The sequence below is a fragment of the Neolamprologus multifasciatus genome, chromosome 9, assembly GCF_963576455.1.
Source record: "Neolamprologus multifasciatus chromosome 9, fNeoMul1.2, whole genome shotgun sequence".
In the NCBI taxonomy this organism is placed as follows: domain Eukaryota; kingdom Metazoa; phylum Chordata; class Actinopteri; order Cichliformes; family Cichlidae; genus Neolamprologus; species Neolamprologus multifasciatus.
The window spans coordinates 32,021,572-32,038,472 of NC_140447.1; the positions used below are offsets into that span (position 1 = coordinate 32,021,572).

At 40.8% G+C, this 16,901-nt stretch overlaps 1 protein-coding gene across 1 annotated transcript; it reads right to left on the bottom strand.

Moving 5' to 3' along the window:
* LOC146511920 (uncharacterized) lies at nt 1-10,451 on the bottom strand. Its single transcript, XM_085171797.1, has 4 exons — nt 10,135-10,451; nt 7,530-7,606; nt 2,546-3,121; nt 1-2,301 (listed from the first exon to the last, which is right to left on the bottom strand). The coding sequence occupies exons 2-4, from the start codon at nt 7,545-7,547 to the stop codon at nt 1,741-1,743; spliced, it is 1,155 nt and encodes a 384-aa protein (XP_085027923.1). The 5' UTR covers nt 7,548-7,606; nt 10,135-10,451; the 3' UTR covers nt 1-1,740.
* Nucleotides 10,452-16,901: the final 6,450 nt, after the last annotated feature.

Genomic DNA, 16,901 nt, shown 5'->3' on the forward strand with positions numbered 1-16,901 from the left:
AAAAAAAAAAGAAGCAATCTGTAATCTTTTAAAATGGTCCTGATGTGTGCTGCTGTTTTTTACTTTTAACAATTCTTTGCTGCAACTGTGAATAGGGCTTTGGAGTGTGATGTCACGGGAGGGGGCGTGGTCACGATTTTGGGTCGAGTTGCCATGTTAGTAGGCCAAACAAAGGGCTACAGGAGCAACAGCACATGGAAACATCAGCTATGGCTCGCACTTGCTGTGTTGTCGGTTGCAATGTTATATTGCACGACTGGGAAGGGAATAAGCTGAAAAATGGGCTCTTTTTATCGTTTTCCCTGCTGGAAGCAACGCGAGGGATCTGATGTATGTTACCAACGAAGACGTCAGGCTTGGATAGCAGCGGTGAGACGAGCTGATATCGAGTTCTCTCCCATTATTTTTTGTTGGTGTGCTCCCGACATTTTCATTTCAGTATGTTCTGAAGAAATTCATATTGCTCTTTACAGGCTCAAACATCCTAATGTGTGATCCAGCAGAATTATGTTGTTTATGGAGTAGCTTATCGGTGACAACTCCTCCAGACTAGCAGGTGGAATTAGCCTTTTTTGCGGACGGCTCCTTTTGCCTTTCACTGCAGACGGTGTGTTTATGTTCTCATCTAAAGCAATTTTTGGGGCAGCTGCTGAGAAGTCAATGTTATGTGCGACCTCTGGCGGTATCTTGGTCATATAGTCAACCTACTCACAATGTGGAGGCTTAAAAACAGCCAAATCTTGTATCCAACCGTCTGTGAATTAGATGTGCACCTCCAGGGATTTATAATTCCGAAAATGATTCGCCATGTATGCGTTGACTCCACAGACAAGGTACGACAAGGTATTAGGGTAGGACAATGGTGGTAGGTCTCCAGGGTTTCTACTCCACTGCCGTATTTTATACGGGTCCACAACCGATGCATGCTATTGTTTCCAAGTACAGTCTCTTGGCATCCGGGCTCAATCGCTCTCGATACAGTCCTTTGACTTTTGAGCTGATTTTAAGCATGGTTCTGGCAGTCGTCCTTCCAACAGTGTTTGTTTAGATTTGTGGCCTTCTCAAATGGCGCCGCGCTCCCACAATGCATTGCAGCATTACGTCATCTCCAAAGCCCTATAAGAATGTTTGACTGATTAAATAATGGTTACACTGACTCACCGCTCCACCTTCTGGTACAAACTGGTATTACATGGAAGTACAGCCCAACACCAGTTTAGCTTGAGTTTCTTTTTTCTGGACACAAAGTCACAGCAGTTGTTGTTGCCTCAGAAAACAAGTTATATTTGGGGGAAAAAGCAAGAAGTTAAAATGAAATGTAAAAAAAAAAAATGTTTCTATGCACATCTGCAGTTTTGAAACATATCAGTTTAGTAATATAAAATAAAATGTATTCCTATAACTTCTATAATACAGTAAAAAGTACAGCACTACTATATCCTAAGAGAACAAAGATTAAAATGTAACAGGGATAACATTTTAGAATATTAAAATACCTCAAAGGAAAAAAAACTTGATGTGCATATCTATACTTGCAGCTTCCTAAATGTAACATCCAGGTTTATTCACTGCAGCTCCAGAAAAAAGAGCTACCTCATCAGATCCAAGTGTGCCATCAGCTGCACTCTTCACAGGAGATTCCATCTGAACTCTGTGGAGCCTGATCTCAAGGTTTTTAAGTCTGACCCTGAAACCAGAAGAGGATCTTTCTGTCTCTTCAGATTCATTGTGATCCAGTGATCACTGTCCTGCATGATCACGCCGATGGTGGTGCAGAGCAGATAATGAAGTGAATGTTTTTGCACATTGGTAACAGTGAAACAGTTTATTAACAGCGTGGGATCGTTTGTGTTTGGAGTATGAACTGAGATTCATGAAGCTCTTGTCACACTGGTCACAGCTGAAGTTCCCTTCAATGTGTGTATTTTCATGAAGGTTACGACAACTTGATTGTGAAAAGCTCTTGTCACAGTGTCTGCACTTGTATGGTTTCTCTCCTGTGTGGACTCGTTTATGCTTTCTAAGGTCACACGCAGTGAAGAAAGATGACCCACACTGGTCACAGACTTGCTTTTTCACCCCACTGTGACAGAGTTCATGTTTTTTTAATTCACTCGGTGTGGGGAAGCCTCTCCCACATTCTTTGCAGTAGTTCATTTTATCTCCAGTGTGTCTACGCTGATGTAATTTTAGGCTTCGCTGCTGATTGAAAATTTTTCCACAAAGGTCACAACGAAACGCTTTCCCACCACCACAGCGATGACAGGGTTGAGAAGTGGATCCATCTGTGTCGCTCTGCTTCTAAACAAAGACACAAAGACAGTGTAAGTCAGGGAATTCCTTCAACATTTTTGCAAGAATTAATAAATAGCACATTAGAATTTGATGAACTGCCCAGCACTGCCGTTATATGCAGTATAATCCCTAACAGGCAAACAGTTTATTTTAAAGAATTTTTCAAAACAGTTTCCTGTTCGTCATTTCCTTGTTTTCTTTCTGTCCTGTCAATTGAGGTCAAAATAAATAAACGAGGAAAAATACATACCTCACAGTAACTGCACTTGTAGAGTTTCTTTCTGGTGTGGATCTGTTGGTGTTTTTTCAGGAACCGTAGAGTTGTAAAAGCCTTATTACACAGGTCACATTTATAAGGTCTCTCCATAGTGTGTGTAAACACGTGGTGGTGCAATTCTGTGTCTGTTGCGCACTTTTTGCCACATTGATCACAGTAGTAATCACCATGTAGAGTGTGAATGGGTAGTTGTATATTTTGGTATCCTAACTGGCTGAAAGTTTTTCCACACATGTCACAGTCCTCCACCTTAATTCCAGGGTGGGTAACTTGATATATCGGTGAGCTGCCGCACTGATCGCAGCTGAGCGCTTTAACTTTGCAGTGTATGAGTTGGTGTGTTTTTAAGTGTTCAGGCTTAGTAAAAGATTTTCCACACAAGTCACAGCTAAATTGTCTCTCTTCAGTGTGGATGAGTTGATGACATTTCAGGTTAGACTGCCCAATAAAATCCTTCCCACACTCGTCACAGCTGTATGTTTCCTCTGCCTTATTTCTGTGAAGTTTGTCGGCCTCTTGAGAGCACTGACTTCTCTCTCCATATTGGTCCTGCAGTGACAGAGATACAGAGGCAGTGAGTGAAATGCAGTCCTCAAACAAACTGAACCTCCCTCCATTAACACTTTCTCTGTCGAAGAAATATGTTGAAGATGCCAACTGCCACTAGAATTTTAGATGATTCCCTAAAATATTTGTTATAAATACAGAAACAGTGACTAGATCAAAAGAAAGAGGACAATATGTCTGTGAAGGCTCTCAGTCCTCCAGGTCATCGTTGTCTAAAGAGCTTGGAAAGAAAAGCGTCTGGACTTCTTTAAGTTTCCTTGAAGACGTTTCACCTCTAATCCGAGAAGCTTCTTCAGTTCTAAGAGCAACTGGTGGAGAGTCCCAGATTTTAAGCCCTATGGGAGTGTCCCCATGGACCCTGTATTGATACTCTATGTAATCACACCTTCACCAAAACCTTGGCTGATTGTGACCCATGACCTTTTACGAGTAGGTAGAGAATCAAAAGGGTGTCCATGGATCTGATTTCACTTTAATTAACGTATATATTCCACATGGCAGTACCTTTTTCTTCTTACAAGAAGATAATAGAGTTAATGATTTGTCCATCTAAAGCGGTGGTTCCCAAACTTTTTTTTTTGCTAGGCCCCCCCTTTGTTTGACAAGAAAAATCTTCACAAAAAACAATAAAAAAATAAAAATAAAAAACCCATCCTCCAACCACACACACCCATATTTTGTTTTCAAACTTCATTGCGGTTTATTTCACACGTCAAACATTTAGTGAACAATTAAACAAATACAAGTAAATTGCAATAAATTACAGGTAGTAATAAAATACACTACTACCTCTTTTACGCTACAACCACACCTACACGGGTATTTTTTAAAACGCAGTTTGGGTTTTTTGTCCACAAGTAAACAACGTTTCGAATCACCCAAAAAAAAGTTTTTTTAAAACTCAGTTTTTGCGTTTACGTGTGGACGAGGAAAACAGACTTCGTCACGCAACGTCAAAGGTATGTGCCTTTTTTCACATGCACACGTTATTGTTTACATGAGATGAATTTCTACAATGGCAGATAAAGTCAAAATACTGTTAATCTGACCTTCAGGTTTCACACACTCACATATAAACACGCAGTTACTGTCCCTCCATGTAGAAAGGCAGAAGCGTCACTGTGTAATTATCTTACATGTAGTTGTTTTTTTCCTATGTAATAACATTCAACATAGTTATCAATACATTTTTCAAAAATACCTCTCTGTGCAAAATGAGTTCAAAACATAAACAGCTGTCGGATACTGTTTGTCTGTGATTTGGACAGCGGGAACAATGATGAAAAAATATTGCCGTAAACAGTTTATTTTGCGACACCACTAAACAAACGATAGTATAAAATGAAACGATAGATGTTTTTATATCGTCATCCAATATATATCGTTATATCGAACAGCCCTACTTACAGGAAAACAAAAGAGATATAATATGGAGATTTAACCCCAGCCTACTTAACAATGCTCATTTTAGGAAAGAAATGAGCAATGGATAATGGAGAGGTATCCCTGCCGATACTGTGGGATGCAGGAAAGGCGGTGATAAGAGGAAAACTTATTGCAGCTGCCTCAGGGAAAAAGAAACTTTACCAGGAAAAATTACAGGATTCATAAAAAAAAAACCAGCTGAGGCAGCTAGAAAGCAGCCATGCACAAAACCAAACTCCAACTACACTAGAACAAATTAAGAAACTAAGAAATGAAATTTACTTAATATACACTCAGGAAATTGAAAAAAAAAATGCTATTTTCTAGACAAAGACAAAAAACGGCTCTACATTTACAAAAATATTGGCATGGAAACTTTAGAAACGCCCAGCAGACAATACAATATACAAAATAAGTGATCCCCAGAAAAAACATAATAGATAGTAAGCAGGACAAGATCCAGTCTGTCTTTGAAACCTTTTATAAACAACTCTTTTCTAAAACTACGGATGTCAGAATTGATCAAATGGACATATTTCTTGAAACTCTCAATTTACCTGTCATGAATGAAGACCAGAATAAACAACTAGCCTCTGAAATAATGGTAAAGGAGTTAGAAAATGCCAGGAAGTCATGGGTTCATATCTGAATTATATGAAGCATTCAAAGAGGATCTTATCCCTATACTGAGAAAAACATGCAATCTTCACCTTCGCTGAGAGCCAAAAGAAGTTTGGCTCTCAGCGAAGGCGGTCGCACTTTTCTCCTCTCCAGCCCTTATCTTCCCTGCTTAGCTTCTTATGTCCTTGTCTTGTGTTTTTACTTTTCCCTGGAACACTCTCTCACAGTCTGTTCTCTAAAACCTAAAAGAGGAATTATGGATTTGATCAATTGGTCCCTAAATGCAATTGACACCCCTTTCTCAACGAGAAGTCTGGGCTCGGGTGAGCCTGAGTGCTGAAGATATCTACCTATTCGGAACCATGGTAACTGGGTTCTGGCTGATCAGAGCTGGCTTGGCCCTGACTTATCGAAGAATTAAAGCGGAACCGGCTGTTCAAACCCCCACAAGGCTGCCCGCTGGGATTGGAATGATGGGAGAGGCATGAGTTTCTCAAAATGGGCTCATTGAGTCAGCACAGATAAGATCTTTGAGAGGCTACGGCTGCTGTGAATACTCAGAATAAGATCTCTAACTGCAGACTGGATACATCTCGGAAGGGCTCGCTCGGAATAACATCTCTGGGCGCAAATTGGATGACATCTCGGGGAGGCACACTGCCGTGAGTTCTCAGAAATCGGCTCCTTGAGCACAACAAATGACAACATCACAGAACGCAAGTATGGCGAAGCTCGCGGCTCTCCAACGGGAGATTGAGAGACCAGTGTTGGACTGTAGAACTGCTTTGAAATTCATATGAGCTGTTCGCACTAAAGTAAAAAATAACATCACTTCATGTGCACACACTGATCCCCCCTCCCTTTCCAAACGCCTTCGATGCTTGTGCCCTACCGGGGAAGATGGCAGTCGACTGGACCAGCGCAGACATGCTGCAGGACCGGATGCGCTGTCTACACCGGCTCAATAGGCTGAACCAGAAAGGTGGCGCACTCTGAGGAGGAAGCATTTGCTCGCAACTGGAAGAGGTTGCCGTTAAAACAGCGCTATTATTTATTTCTGTTGACTGCTTCTCTTATCTTCAACCAACATTACTGCCAAACTTACCCATGGGCAAATAAATAAATCGCTCTTTCACGATCAGTGAAAGGTTCAGCCTATTGTCGACGGTCGATAAACTTGTCCAACCTTAGTGCTATGTTAATATTTTAGCTTAAAAACTTTGCTGGCTCCTTTGTGCTCATTACATTGAAATAACACACGCTCCACTGTTTCCTGTTGTTGCCCTGTATCATGTGTGATGGAAATTTATTTTATGTATTGATCACATGTTTTAACAATATCACTTTAGTAATAGTAATATCACTTTTAATCACTTAGTTACATACATATGTATACACAAGTGTGTGTTTTTGCTGTATCACATACATGCACAGTGAGGCCGTTGTAAGTCAGACACATTCAGGCGCTGCGCATTAAGTCAAGAGGTCAATCGTTAGGCGATGGCTAAGTGAAAAACAGTTGTAATTGTCTGACTGTAGGGGAGGTTTCAAGGATAAGCTGAAGGTATAGAGTAACGTGATGTGCTGTGGATTGTCTCTGTCTCAGTGTTTCTGTGTGTGTTTATAAGACATGAGGGCATATTTAGAGACTACTTTGGTATTTCACCAGAGAGCTCTCTCCATGCTGCAGCATGTGATTTAACCAAAATACACTCATCAAGTGTTTGCAGTTTATTTAACGTATACGGCATATGCTTTCCTATAAGTTACATGGCTGATTTTAACCCTGTATTGCCTAATCGAATCCTAGATAATTTGACTTAATTTCTTCCAGTTGCCTTTCTTTGCCCCACTATTTCCTGTACACTCTTTCCTTTGACCCAAGTGTCCCACTTATACTGACACTTCTTTTTCTTGCCTTTCTCGATTTTATGCCGATGACATCCAGCTGTGCACGTCTTTAAAGGCTTATCAGATAAATGAGCTTCTAGCCTAGTTGAGGGAATAGCGACGGGCTTTCCAGTAATTGCTTTGTTGTAAACTCTTGCGAGTCTGAGTGTAATGTCTTGTAAAGTAATGCACAGGAATGTGAGATGTAAGAACCACAATGAAAATGACATTACAGAAGAAAATTGTGTATTGGAAAATTTCTTATATTATGAATTGTGGCTTTAATATAAAACTGATTAACAGAACATGTGTTTCAGTGTTCTGTTCTCGTTTAAAAAATCTTTACAAGTCTTGTTGTTTGAATTTCAGTAATGCATGTAGGAAAAATCTGGTGCCAGTTATAATCCTAATCACACAGCAGCAGCTGATAAAGTCCACACAGTTTCTTCCTCACCTTTTGTGTTGAATCCATCGTGACTGAGCTGAGTCCAAGTGGCTGAAAATGTTCCTCTGCTGCTCAGTGGTGATCAGCTGGGACACAAAACAGATCTTTATTAGGATTCCACCAGAGCTGCAGATTCATCAAGTAACTTGTTCATAAAAAAACACCTTGAGGCAACTGTTGTTGTGATTTGGTGCTACATAAATAAAATCAAATTGAACGGAACTTCTTCATTCAGCTTAAAATCTTCTGTAAACAAAGTAAAATAAAACCCAACATTCAATCCACAACATGATTAAAAACTTTCTTCTTCTCCCAAATCAAGAGCTGCACATTAACCTCCACAATATATTTGTCTTATTAAACTCTATGCTTTTAAATATTCTGCTTCTGCTCTCAGAGGAGACGGATGCGTCTTTCACCCTCTCCTTATCTTCCCTGCTGCTGCTTCTATGTCTTTGTCTGGTCTCGTCTGACTCTAACCCTGAGAACCTCTCATTCTTGCTCTTGTTCTCTAAAACCTAAAGAAGAAGAACTGTGGATTTGATCAACTGGTCCCTTAATGCAATTGACACTGTATTCTTGATGAGAACCCTGGGTTCGGGAGAGCCCGAGTGTCCTGCAGGGACGTTCCCTGCCGGATACATGATGGACGGTTGGTAAAAGTGGCATGTTGTGTGCCTAGCGGGACTGTCTATTGAGGACATTGAAGACATCTACCCATTTGGAACCATGATAACGGGGCTGTTTGGAGCTGGCTTGGCCCTGGTTCATCTGAAATGGAAGAAAGCGGTGACTGCTGTTCAAAACCCCACAAGGCTTGCCGCTTTGACCGGAAATGTGGGAAGAGCTGTGAGTAATCAGTCTGTTCTTACTGAACCCAAGATGGGAAAGAGCTTGGAGGAGCTGATGAATCTTAAACGGGAGATACACCTGAAGACCAGTGATGGACGCCAAGAACAACTGTAAAATTGATGCAGCCTGTTTGTTCTAAAACAACATATCCATCATTTTTCATGTGGCCACCCCACCACCCCCGACAGCTCCAGCTGAATGCTTGAAGGCCGAGGCTGACGATGCTTGAAGGTTGACGCCAACAACAACAATTCTTCCACGAGACACGATAACGGGAACGAACTGACTCTCCTGCCCGATCCCTCAAGGCCACCGCGTAGGCTGGGGACTGTTGATCGTCGCCTAACAGGCGAAAGGACACTTTCTCCGGCTGAACTCAAGACACACATCCCGACACGCTCGCACACATTTACAATGATACTGATACGCCTTCACCCTCACCCTGCCTTCCTCGAATCCAACACCTCCTCCCATCAGATGTGGACAGCGGCTCATGAGGATGTGCGGTCGCAAGAGCAGCTGTGTACACTGGCATACCCCCATGCTGCTTGTCTTGTGTTTCATAGTGTTATGGTGTGATGAGATCTGTGCTTTTAAGTGCTGGAGTTTCTGTCTTCTCCTCATGCTGAGTGCTGAGAGCTGCTACCTAGCCTGACCCGTCTCCCCAATATGAAGTTTGTGTATTGTATGGTTTGTCATCTCAGTTGCAGGAAACTGCAACCAACAAACAAAGGCATCCATTCATCAATTAACATTGTTTGCTTTCATCTCTGTTTCATTAGATTTTGTTAACATCTTCCTGTTCATCACTTTACAGCAGCCACACTCATTACAATGAGACTTTGTAGTTCAGTTCCTCTCATGTGCTCATCCACAGCAGCTGGACATTAAACTTTATTGTAATCCCACAAAGGAAAAATTCACTTGTTGCAGCAGCACAATGGAAAGGAAGAAAAGAGCAACTTGAGATGTATGAGAAAACAATAAAACAAAATACATGAATGGTATACATGAAAATAAATGAAGAAGAAAAATTAGCTGTGTTTATGCAGGTGTTCAGCCTCATTAACAGCTGCTTTCTAAACAGGAAACGAGTTCATGTGAGCTTTGGTCTCTCTCTGAGAGTACACAGATCTGCCAGTAGGGTGGTCTAAAAGATATTTCTACACTGCACATGATTTAGAGATAGAAATATTTCTATCCAGAGTACAAACCACTTCATGTCAAATCTAACGTTGTTAAGTGACTTTTGCAACAGTCTGTTGATTTACTCCTGAGGCTGACCTTCTGACAGCACAGACTTATTGTCTGAGAAAAGCTGCCGGTGAGCCAAAAAATCCTTCAACTCTGAAAAGTCAGCAGAGAATAAGAGGGAGAGACACCAGAGGGATTTGCTGCTTATCTCTTTAGAAAACGGGTCCAGGGCCACATGTTCACCTGGACAATAAAGTTTATTGTGACCCTGATACTGCAGCAGATCGCTCTGATTTCCTGTTATCACTTAAATAGAAATGAGGCTGTAGAGGTTTGGTGCATGCAGAAAAACAGCTGCAGGGACAATGAAAAGACTTTTCTGCTCCAACTTCTCCCAGCATGCTGAGCTAATGATTAGTTGGTGTTTTTCTCCAAACACTCTCTCACTCTTCTCTCAACGTGTTCACAATAAACTGTGAACAGACACCGAGGAGAGCAGCAGAAGACCTCATTCAGGAGCTAAACTCAACATGAACTGAACTCACAGTAAAGTTAGCTCGGTGCTTACCTTTAGATGAGCCCACAAACCGAGAGAAACTCCGTGATGAAGCTGGAACTCTTTCCAAACACCGGAAACAGATCAGGGAGCAGAGACCCACGTGGTTCACGCTGATCTCAGCTACGATCCAGGAGACAAGGGTGGGCAGATCGATGCAGATATCGATCAGGACGTTGGTAGTGGTATATGATCGATACTTTAGTTTGTTTCTCTCCTCTAAGTTCACTACTTTACTCCCGTTTCATGAAAAAGCAGCTCTCTCTGCTCGACTCCTCTCCTGCGCACACACACTTTGCTCCGCCCCCTTCTTCCTGATCTGCTTTGATTCGATGCTGTTTGGACACGTGACTCGAAAAAGAGGCCGAGCCTATGTTTTTTTTTTTTAAATGAACTTTATTTGTCAACAACAATATAAACATATAAGGCACCATTATTTATCCATGCATCTAAACACACACGGTTGAGCATCACAACAAGAGAAAAAGAGACATAAAAAGAAAAGTAGGAGAAAAAACAAAAGAAAGAAAGAAAAATGCAGAATGTGAGAACATAGACACAAACAGTGTGAACAGAAAGGGAAATCATGATCCACATCTCAGATAGAGAGGAGGCCTCCTTTTAACATAAATAGAACTTATTGAATAGAAATATAAGTTTAGGCTCTTTCTTGTCATTTACGTGTTTCAGCGACTTACTCGAGAGTTTAAAATCATTCAGCCATCTGTTTACACATCGTTTAGCTTGAAATGTCTGCATTTGTGAATAAAACTTTTCCCAGTAACGAGACAGTCCCAATCACCAAGTCTAAATTTGGGTTCTCAGCAACCATCCCAAATGTAACTACAGTCAAATGTGGTAACTGAATTCCCCTGGACTGTATCCAGCTCCACGTGTCAGTCCTGTTGTTGTTCCTCCATTTGATATTAAAATGAAGATTATTTATAGATTCAATTAGTTTTGGAGAGGCTGATAGTTTAGTCTGGACAGACTGTATATTTAAGTTAGCAAGATTCTCCAAACAGTGTTTTGTCCCTCTGCAGCCACCTGTTAAAACTGACTGACACTTTTCTATATTAGGACAGATATTCTTATTTTCTTTTAATATCTTATTGTTGCAGACGACACTGCCCAGATATCACAGCTCCTTTTTAATCTGTATATTACTTATTGCCTGCAGGGGGCACTCAGAGCTAGTATCTCACATTTATTTATATTCAGCTGTAGGCCTGAAGCTTTGAAGTGGTTGATCACCTGTAAGGCTGAAGGGATCTGGTCCTCATTTCTCAAAAACATGGTGGTATCATCTGCCAGCTGACTGATTATGATCTGTTCACCCATCACAGTTAGTGTGACTGTTTTTAATCAGAATAGATAACAGCTCAGCAACCATGATAAACAGCATTCCTGCCTTATTCCTCTATTAACCTCAACTCTTGAGCAGGTGCCATGTTCTAGCAAAGCAGAGCATTGATATCATTATATAACAAGTCTATAAAGGACTGCAGGTTTCTACTGAGTCAAACGTGGTATAAAATCCAAAACTCTCTGGGATTATTTCACTGTAGTCGAGGATGTCCAAAACCAGCCTAATATTATTATGAATGAGTCTTCCTTTCAAAAAACCTGACTGTTTCACTATGTTTGAGATGCCTTTCTTCAGCCTCTCAGCTACAGCTCCTGACAGCATCTTATAATCAGAGGTGATTATGAATCTTACTAAAGAAACCATCAGCATATACTGCAGAATAATCTGAGGTGTCATGGTCCTGAGTCTGATGACTCAGTGTTTTTGTTTAATCCTGGTTGTCTTGAGATTTTCTAGTTCGTAGGTGTTGGTTCCTGTTTTATTTTAACAGTCCTGTTCTGTGTTCCCCGTCTCGTCTGCCTAATTAGTTCCAGCTGTGTTTCCCTCCTCTCTCAATTCCCTTATTTCTCAGATGTGTATTTTAGTCCTCTGTGATGCTTATTGTCGTGTCAGCAAAGTACTGTGTACTCAAAGTTTTGTGATTGCCCTGGTGGACGGGGCTCTGGCTCTCCACACTCCCTAGCAGATCGTTACATGGAGAAACCTTTGGAATACAAGCGTGCTGATGCACACAGGTGTTCACACGGGTGTTCACAGACGCGGACTACACCTTTCTTGGCTGCTGCCTCAAAGCACATTGTGCGCTGTCTATTTTGCGTGCTGCACAATATCGTTTAATATTTAGTATCTACTGTTATCTACTGCTAGTTTATTGTGATGGTGCTGTATTTATTATGTTGCTCTTTTTTTGTTTGCTTTCTCTTCTGTTTTTTTTCCTCCATACAGGTGATCCAGGTGTTTTGTTTGTTTTTCTTTCTTTCTTCCCCCCTTTCTCACCATCTCTTCTCCCCTCTGGTTTTCTTTCTCTCCCTCTCTTTCTTTCATTCTTTCTCCCTGTCCTATCCCCCAGTCATGTCTGTCCCGTTTGTAGCAACCGAAAACAAAATAAATACATAATTATAATAAAGGTCAACCAAATGGACCAATATGGCAAGGCCATGATGATCCATCCATTCGCTTATCCTTTTCAGGGGCGCTGGAGCCTATCCCAGCTGTCATAGGGCGAGAGGCGGGGTACACCCTGGACAGGTCGCCAGTCTGTCGCAGGGCCAAAACACAGAGACAGACAACCATTCGCACTCACATTCACTCGCACATTCACACCTAGTGACTATTTGGATTATCCGATTAACCTATCCCCACAAGCTGCATGTCTTTGGACGGTGGGAGGAAGCCGGAGTACCCGGAGGGAACCCACGCAAACACGGGGAGAACATGCAAACTCCACACAGAAAGACCTGATGGTGGAATTGAACTCAGGACCTTCTTGCTGTGCTGCAACAGTGCTAACCACTGTGCCACCGTGCTGCCATGATGATCCACTTAGTAAAATAAATCCACTTGGCATCTTTCTTGGCCTTCAGACACCAATTCTAAAGATCCAAATGGGACAAAAAAAAAAACTTTAAAAAAGTTTTGTGATTAACATGCTGTTGAAACTAAGATATTAAAAAAAACCTATGGACTGTTCTGTTCAAGCATGAAGATTCCCTTTAAAGACATAAATCAACTGCAGGAGATCGTGGTTTTATTGAAGGCAACATGAGGATCTGTTCTGCAAAACAAATACAAAAACAAGCAGAGTTTGTCGGACAAGATGGTACAGTAAAGCTTCAGAATCCACACCAAGCCTCGGTGGACCAGGAAATGGATGATAAGCCCTCTCGGGACCCCAAAATTGACGTGGACGTTAAAGAAACGTCAGCTTTGGTAAACTGGAGAGGCCTTGCAGTCCCACCAAAGAAGAGGAAATCATTCCTCTCCACTTGTCCTGAATGGTTCCACTCGGGCTGCGAAAATGAAAAAAGTAAAGCTAGGGCTGTTAAAAAATGGAAATAATCAACAGCCAGTCAAACTTGGCAAAGGACAACACTGTCATGAACATCAGTGCCTTTGATGCCTTCTGTCTCAGTATTTGCTGCACTTTGTGTGACTGTCTCTCTGCTCAAAACACGTTGAATAGATCAGAGGAGAATAAATTATTCCAGCTGGTGAAATCCTTCGTTTCAAAGTGGAAAAGTTCAAGGGGGCCGAATACTTTTGCAAGCCACTGTATGTAACCATAGCATCTGAAAACACCAGCATATAAGCTGTGCTCTACACAAAGGAATGATGGCAAGAATTCACGAAAGAAAGTCCTTTTTTATTTTGTGAGCTAGATGATGGAAATAGTTGTTATTTTTTCAGTTATTGTATTAAACTTAGGAGGCTCAGACAGTTCTATGCATTTATCTTTTCTAACAGGAAACATGCCGACATTGTTCTGATAGTTTGCATTTTGTTACCAGCAAATGAACATTTTTCTCCAACAGGAAGTATGCTTTATCTCAACTGCTATATAGTTTTATTTTTACTTTGTGAATCATGAAAAATTATTAAAATTATTAATAATTTTAAAATGATAGCGGCACAAAGGAAAAATGTTTGCAGCACAAATGTTTGACATTATTTTGTTTGACTCGTGTAATGTGGCTTGTTGACCTTTTGATCTTTACATTTTCATTAATATCTTCAAAACAGAAGCAGCACAAATGAAAGTTTTTGCAGCACAAACGTTTGACGCCACTTTTGTTGGATTTGAAGAAGGTGGAAATGCAGCTAAACAAGTCACTCCTGGACTGATTGGAGAGAGGACCAGAGAAAACTACAGAGTCCGACATGGCTTTTCCCCCCGACATGTTGTCATATCATTTTTGATTGGTCAAAAAACAACGACAGCATTCTGGAAAAAACATTGCGGATCATTTTTTTATAACTCTGGTTTTTCTTGGCCTGTCAAGACCATTTAAAAAACTGATTTATGGTTTGAAGTCGACACAACACTTTTAGCACAAAAACGGGGGAATTAGGGTTATCTTGGGTTGATATATCATCTTGTTGCTATGTCATCTTAAATTGGCCACGTGATTGGTTTACCATGACTACTTCATTCTGCCTGAGCCAATCAGCTGCACTTGTGCGATTGTTTTGCTCCTCCCAGCTCCCAGAAAGCTAAAGCGTCAAGTGTCTGCCTGTTGAAAAAACGTATAGCGTCAGCACCACATTGTATTCTTAATAAGTGTAACACCGTTGTAACGATAGAAATAGTACTTAGATTACAAGTTACTGAAAAAAGTACTGGGGTTAGTATCACAATGTATTGATATTTTCTTACATCCCTAGTTATGAGGAATGTATCTGTAACTTGTTAAATCTGTGCCTTGAAGAATTAAGACGTTCCTGACAATGGCAATTTTATTTATATCACACATTTTATTACATGTAAACTAAATATTCTTAACACGGAAGATAAAGACATAAAAACCTGTTTAGGTTTACAACAGCTTAAGGCAGTGAAATCAGCAAACAGAACTAAACTAAACTAAACCTAACAACACCACCAATGAAAAAAAGGTCTGGAGTCTGTTTTTAATGTATACAAAGATGTAACTGATCTCAAGTCAGCAGGTGACAGGACCACAGTAACAGAAAGCATCTTTGGACTGCAATTAAAATAGAGGCCCAAAAACTGACCCATTCTACTTTTAAATACTCTAGGAACAACAAGTAGGCCTGCAGAGCGAGAGCGAAGTGCTCTAATAGGGTGATATGGTACTACAAGGTCATTAAGATAAGATGGGGCCTGATTATTTAAGACCTTGTATGTGAGGAGCAGGATTTTGAATTCTGGATTTAACAGGAAGCCAAAACAGGAGAAATATGCTCTCTCTTTCTAGTACCTGTCAGGACTCTTGCTGCAGCATTTTGGATTAGCTGAAGGCTTTTCAGGGAGTTTTTAGTTTTCAAGCTGAGTCCTGGGATGACTTTTTAAGTAATGGTTTAACTATTTACAGCTTGAATGGCTGTGATACATAGACAATTAAGAGATCAGTGAGACATTTCTTTGATTATAGTACTATTATTACTACTACTACTACTAAATACTACTGTTTCCAAGTGGAGGAAAAATGATCATGTAATAAGGATAACATTTTTAGAATTAAAATTCAAATAAACATTAAAGGAAAAAAGGAAAAATTAAGAGAAACCTGATGTATAACAGATGAGGGTTTCCAGCAGAAATTACAGCAGCTTTCACATCAAACTTCTCAAACGTAACAGCACTGTCTGTCATGGGATTATAAGGGGCTCTGTCGACTTTCAGAAAAATCAAAGGATTGATTTTAAGTGCGCCGTATTTTCCAAACAACACGGTAATAACGACGGCCCGCTAGCATGCTCTACCAAAAATAGTGCTTTGTTGTGTATCTGACAGACGAAAGCTAAACCAGTTCCACTGAAGCTGCAGCATTTTTACAAACCAGTTCTGGTTCATCCGTTTCATTCACCAATCCGCTTTCGCTCTTCTCATTCTCCGTCGCTGCCACATGCGTACGAAAACAAATGCGTTTTAAAAGCATGCGTGTTTTACCCATATTCTATCACGATATTTCATTTTCCAATCGTTGCCCAACATTATACCGGTATCACCGAGAACGGTATGATATGGCCCAGCCCTAGTTGTGTCATTGCTCTATTATGTGTTTTATCTATTGTACAGTATCCTTGGGTGTCTTGAAAAGCACTTTATAAATAAAATATATTATCATTGTTATTATTATTATATAGCACCAAGACCATTCCTCACCCCTGCTGCACGCAGCCACGAGGAAAACACCATCCAAGAGCCACCAGACCCCCTAACCAGGTCATGACCACAACCCCCAGGTTAAGCCCTCCAGGGAAAACGTCTCTAGGGACTCTCCAGAGGCCCTACCCCCATATCAACCACAGTAGCGAAGCCAGGACCTCGGGACGGGACGACCCCCCACCCCCACTAGGTGATGGATCAAAGTAGCCCAGAGGGATTGGTGGTAGAGGCTGTATCAAGACTAATGTGATCTATTAGATGGTTTCTACATTGGTTGGAGTTAAGATTATTTATATTTTTCCAGTTCATGAGGACTGTTTTCTTGGCAACGCATAGGGCAGTAAAAACTGATGTATTTTAGAAAGTGTTCTGTATATTTTAGACAATAATTTGGGGGTTTTAAGAGTAAGAAATTGTACCACACTGATTGAGTCCGTTATTACCCTCTTAAATCCTACTACTTATTCGTGCGTCTTTCAGGATCTTACAAAGCTTCAAACAACGTGTCGACATTATCGTGACTAATTGAGGCAGCCCTAGATAGTTCAGAAGTAAACCATG

Bases quoted from the DNA above. Each gene is read 5' to 3' on its own strand.
- LOC146511920 (XM_085171797.1), bottom strand. The intron at 2,302-2,545 runs GTATGTATTTTT...GTCTTTGTTTAG, and splicing joins ACAAGTGCAGTTACTGTGAG to AAGCAGAGCGACACAGATGG.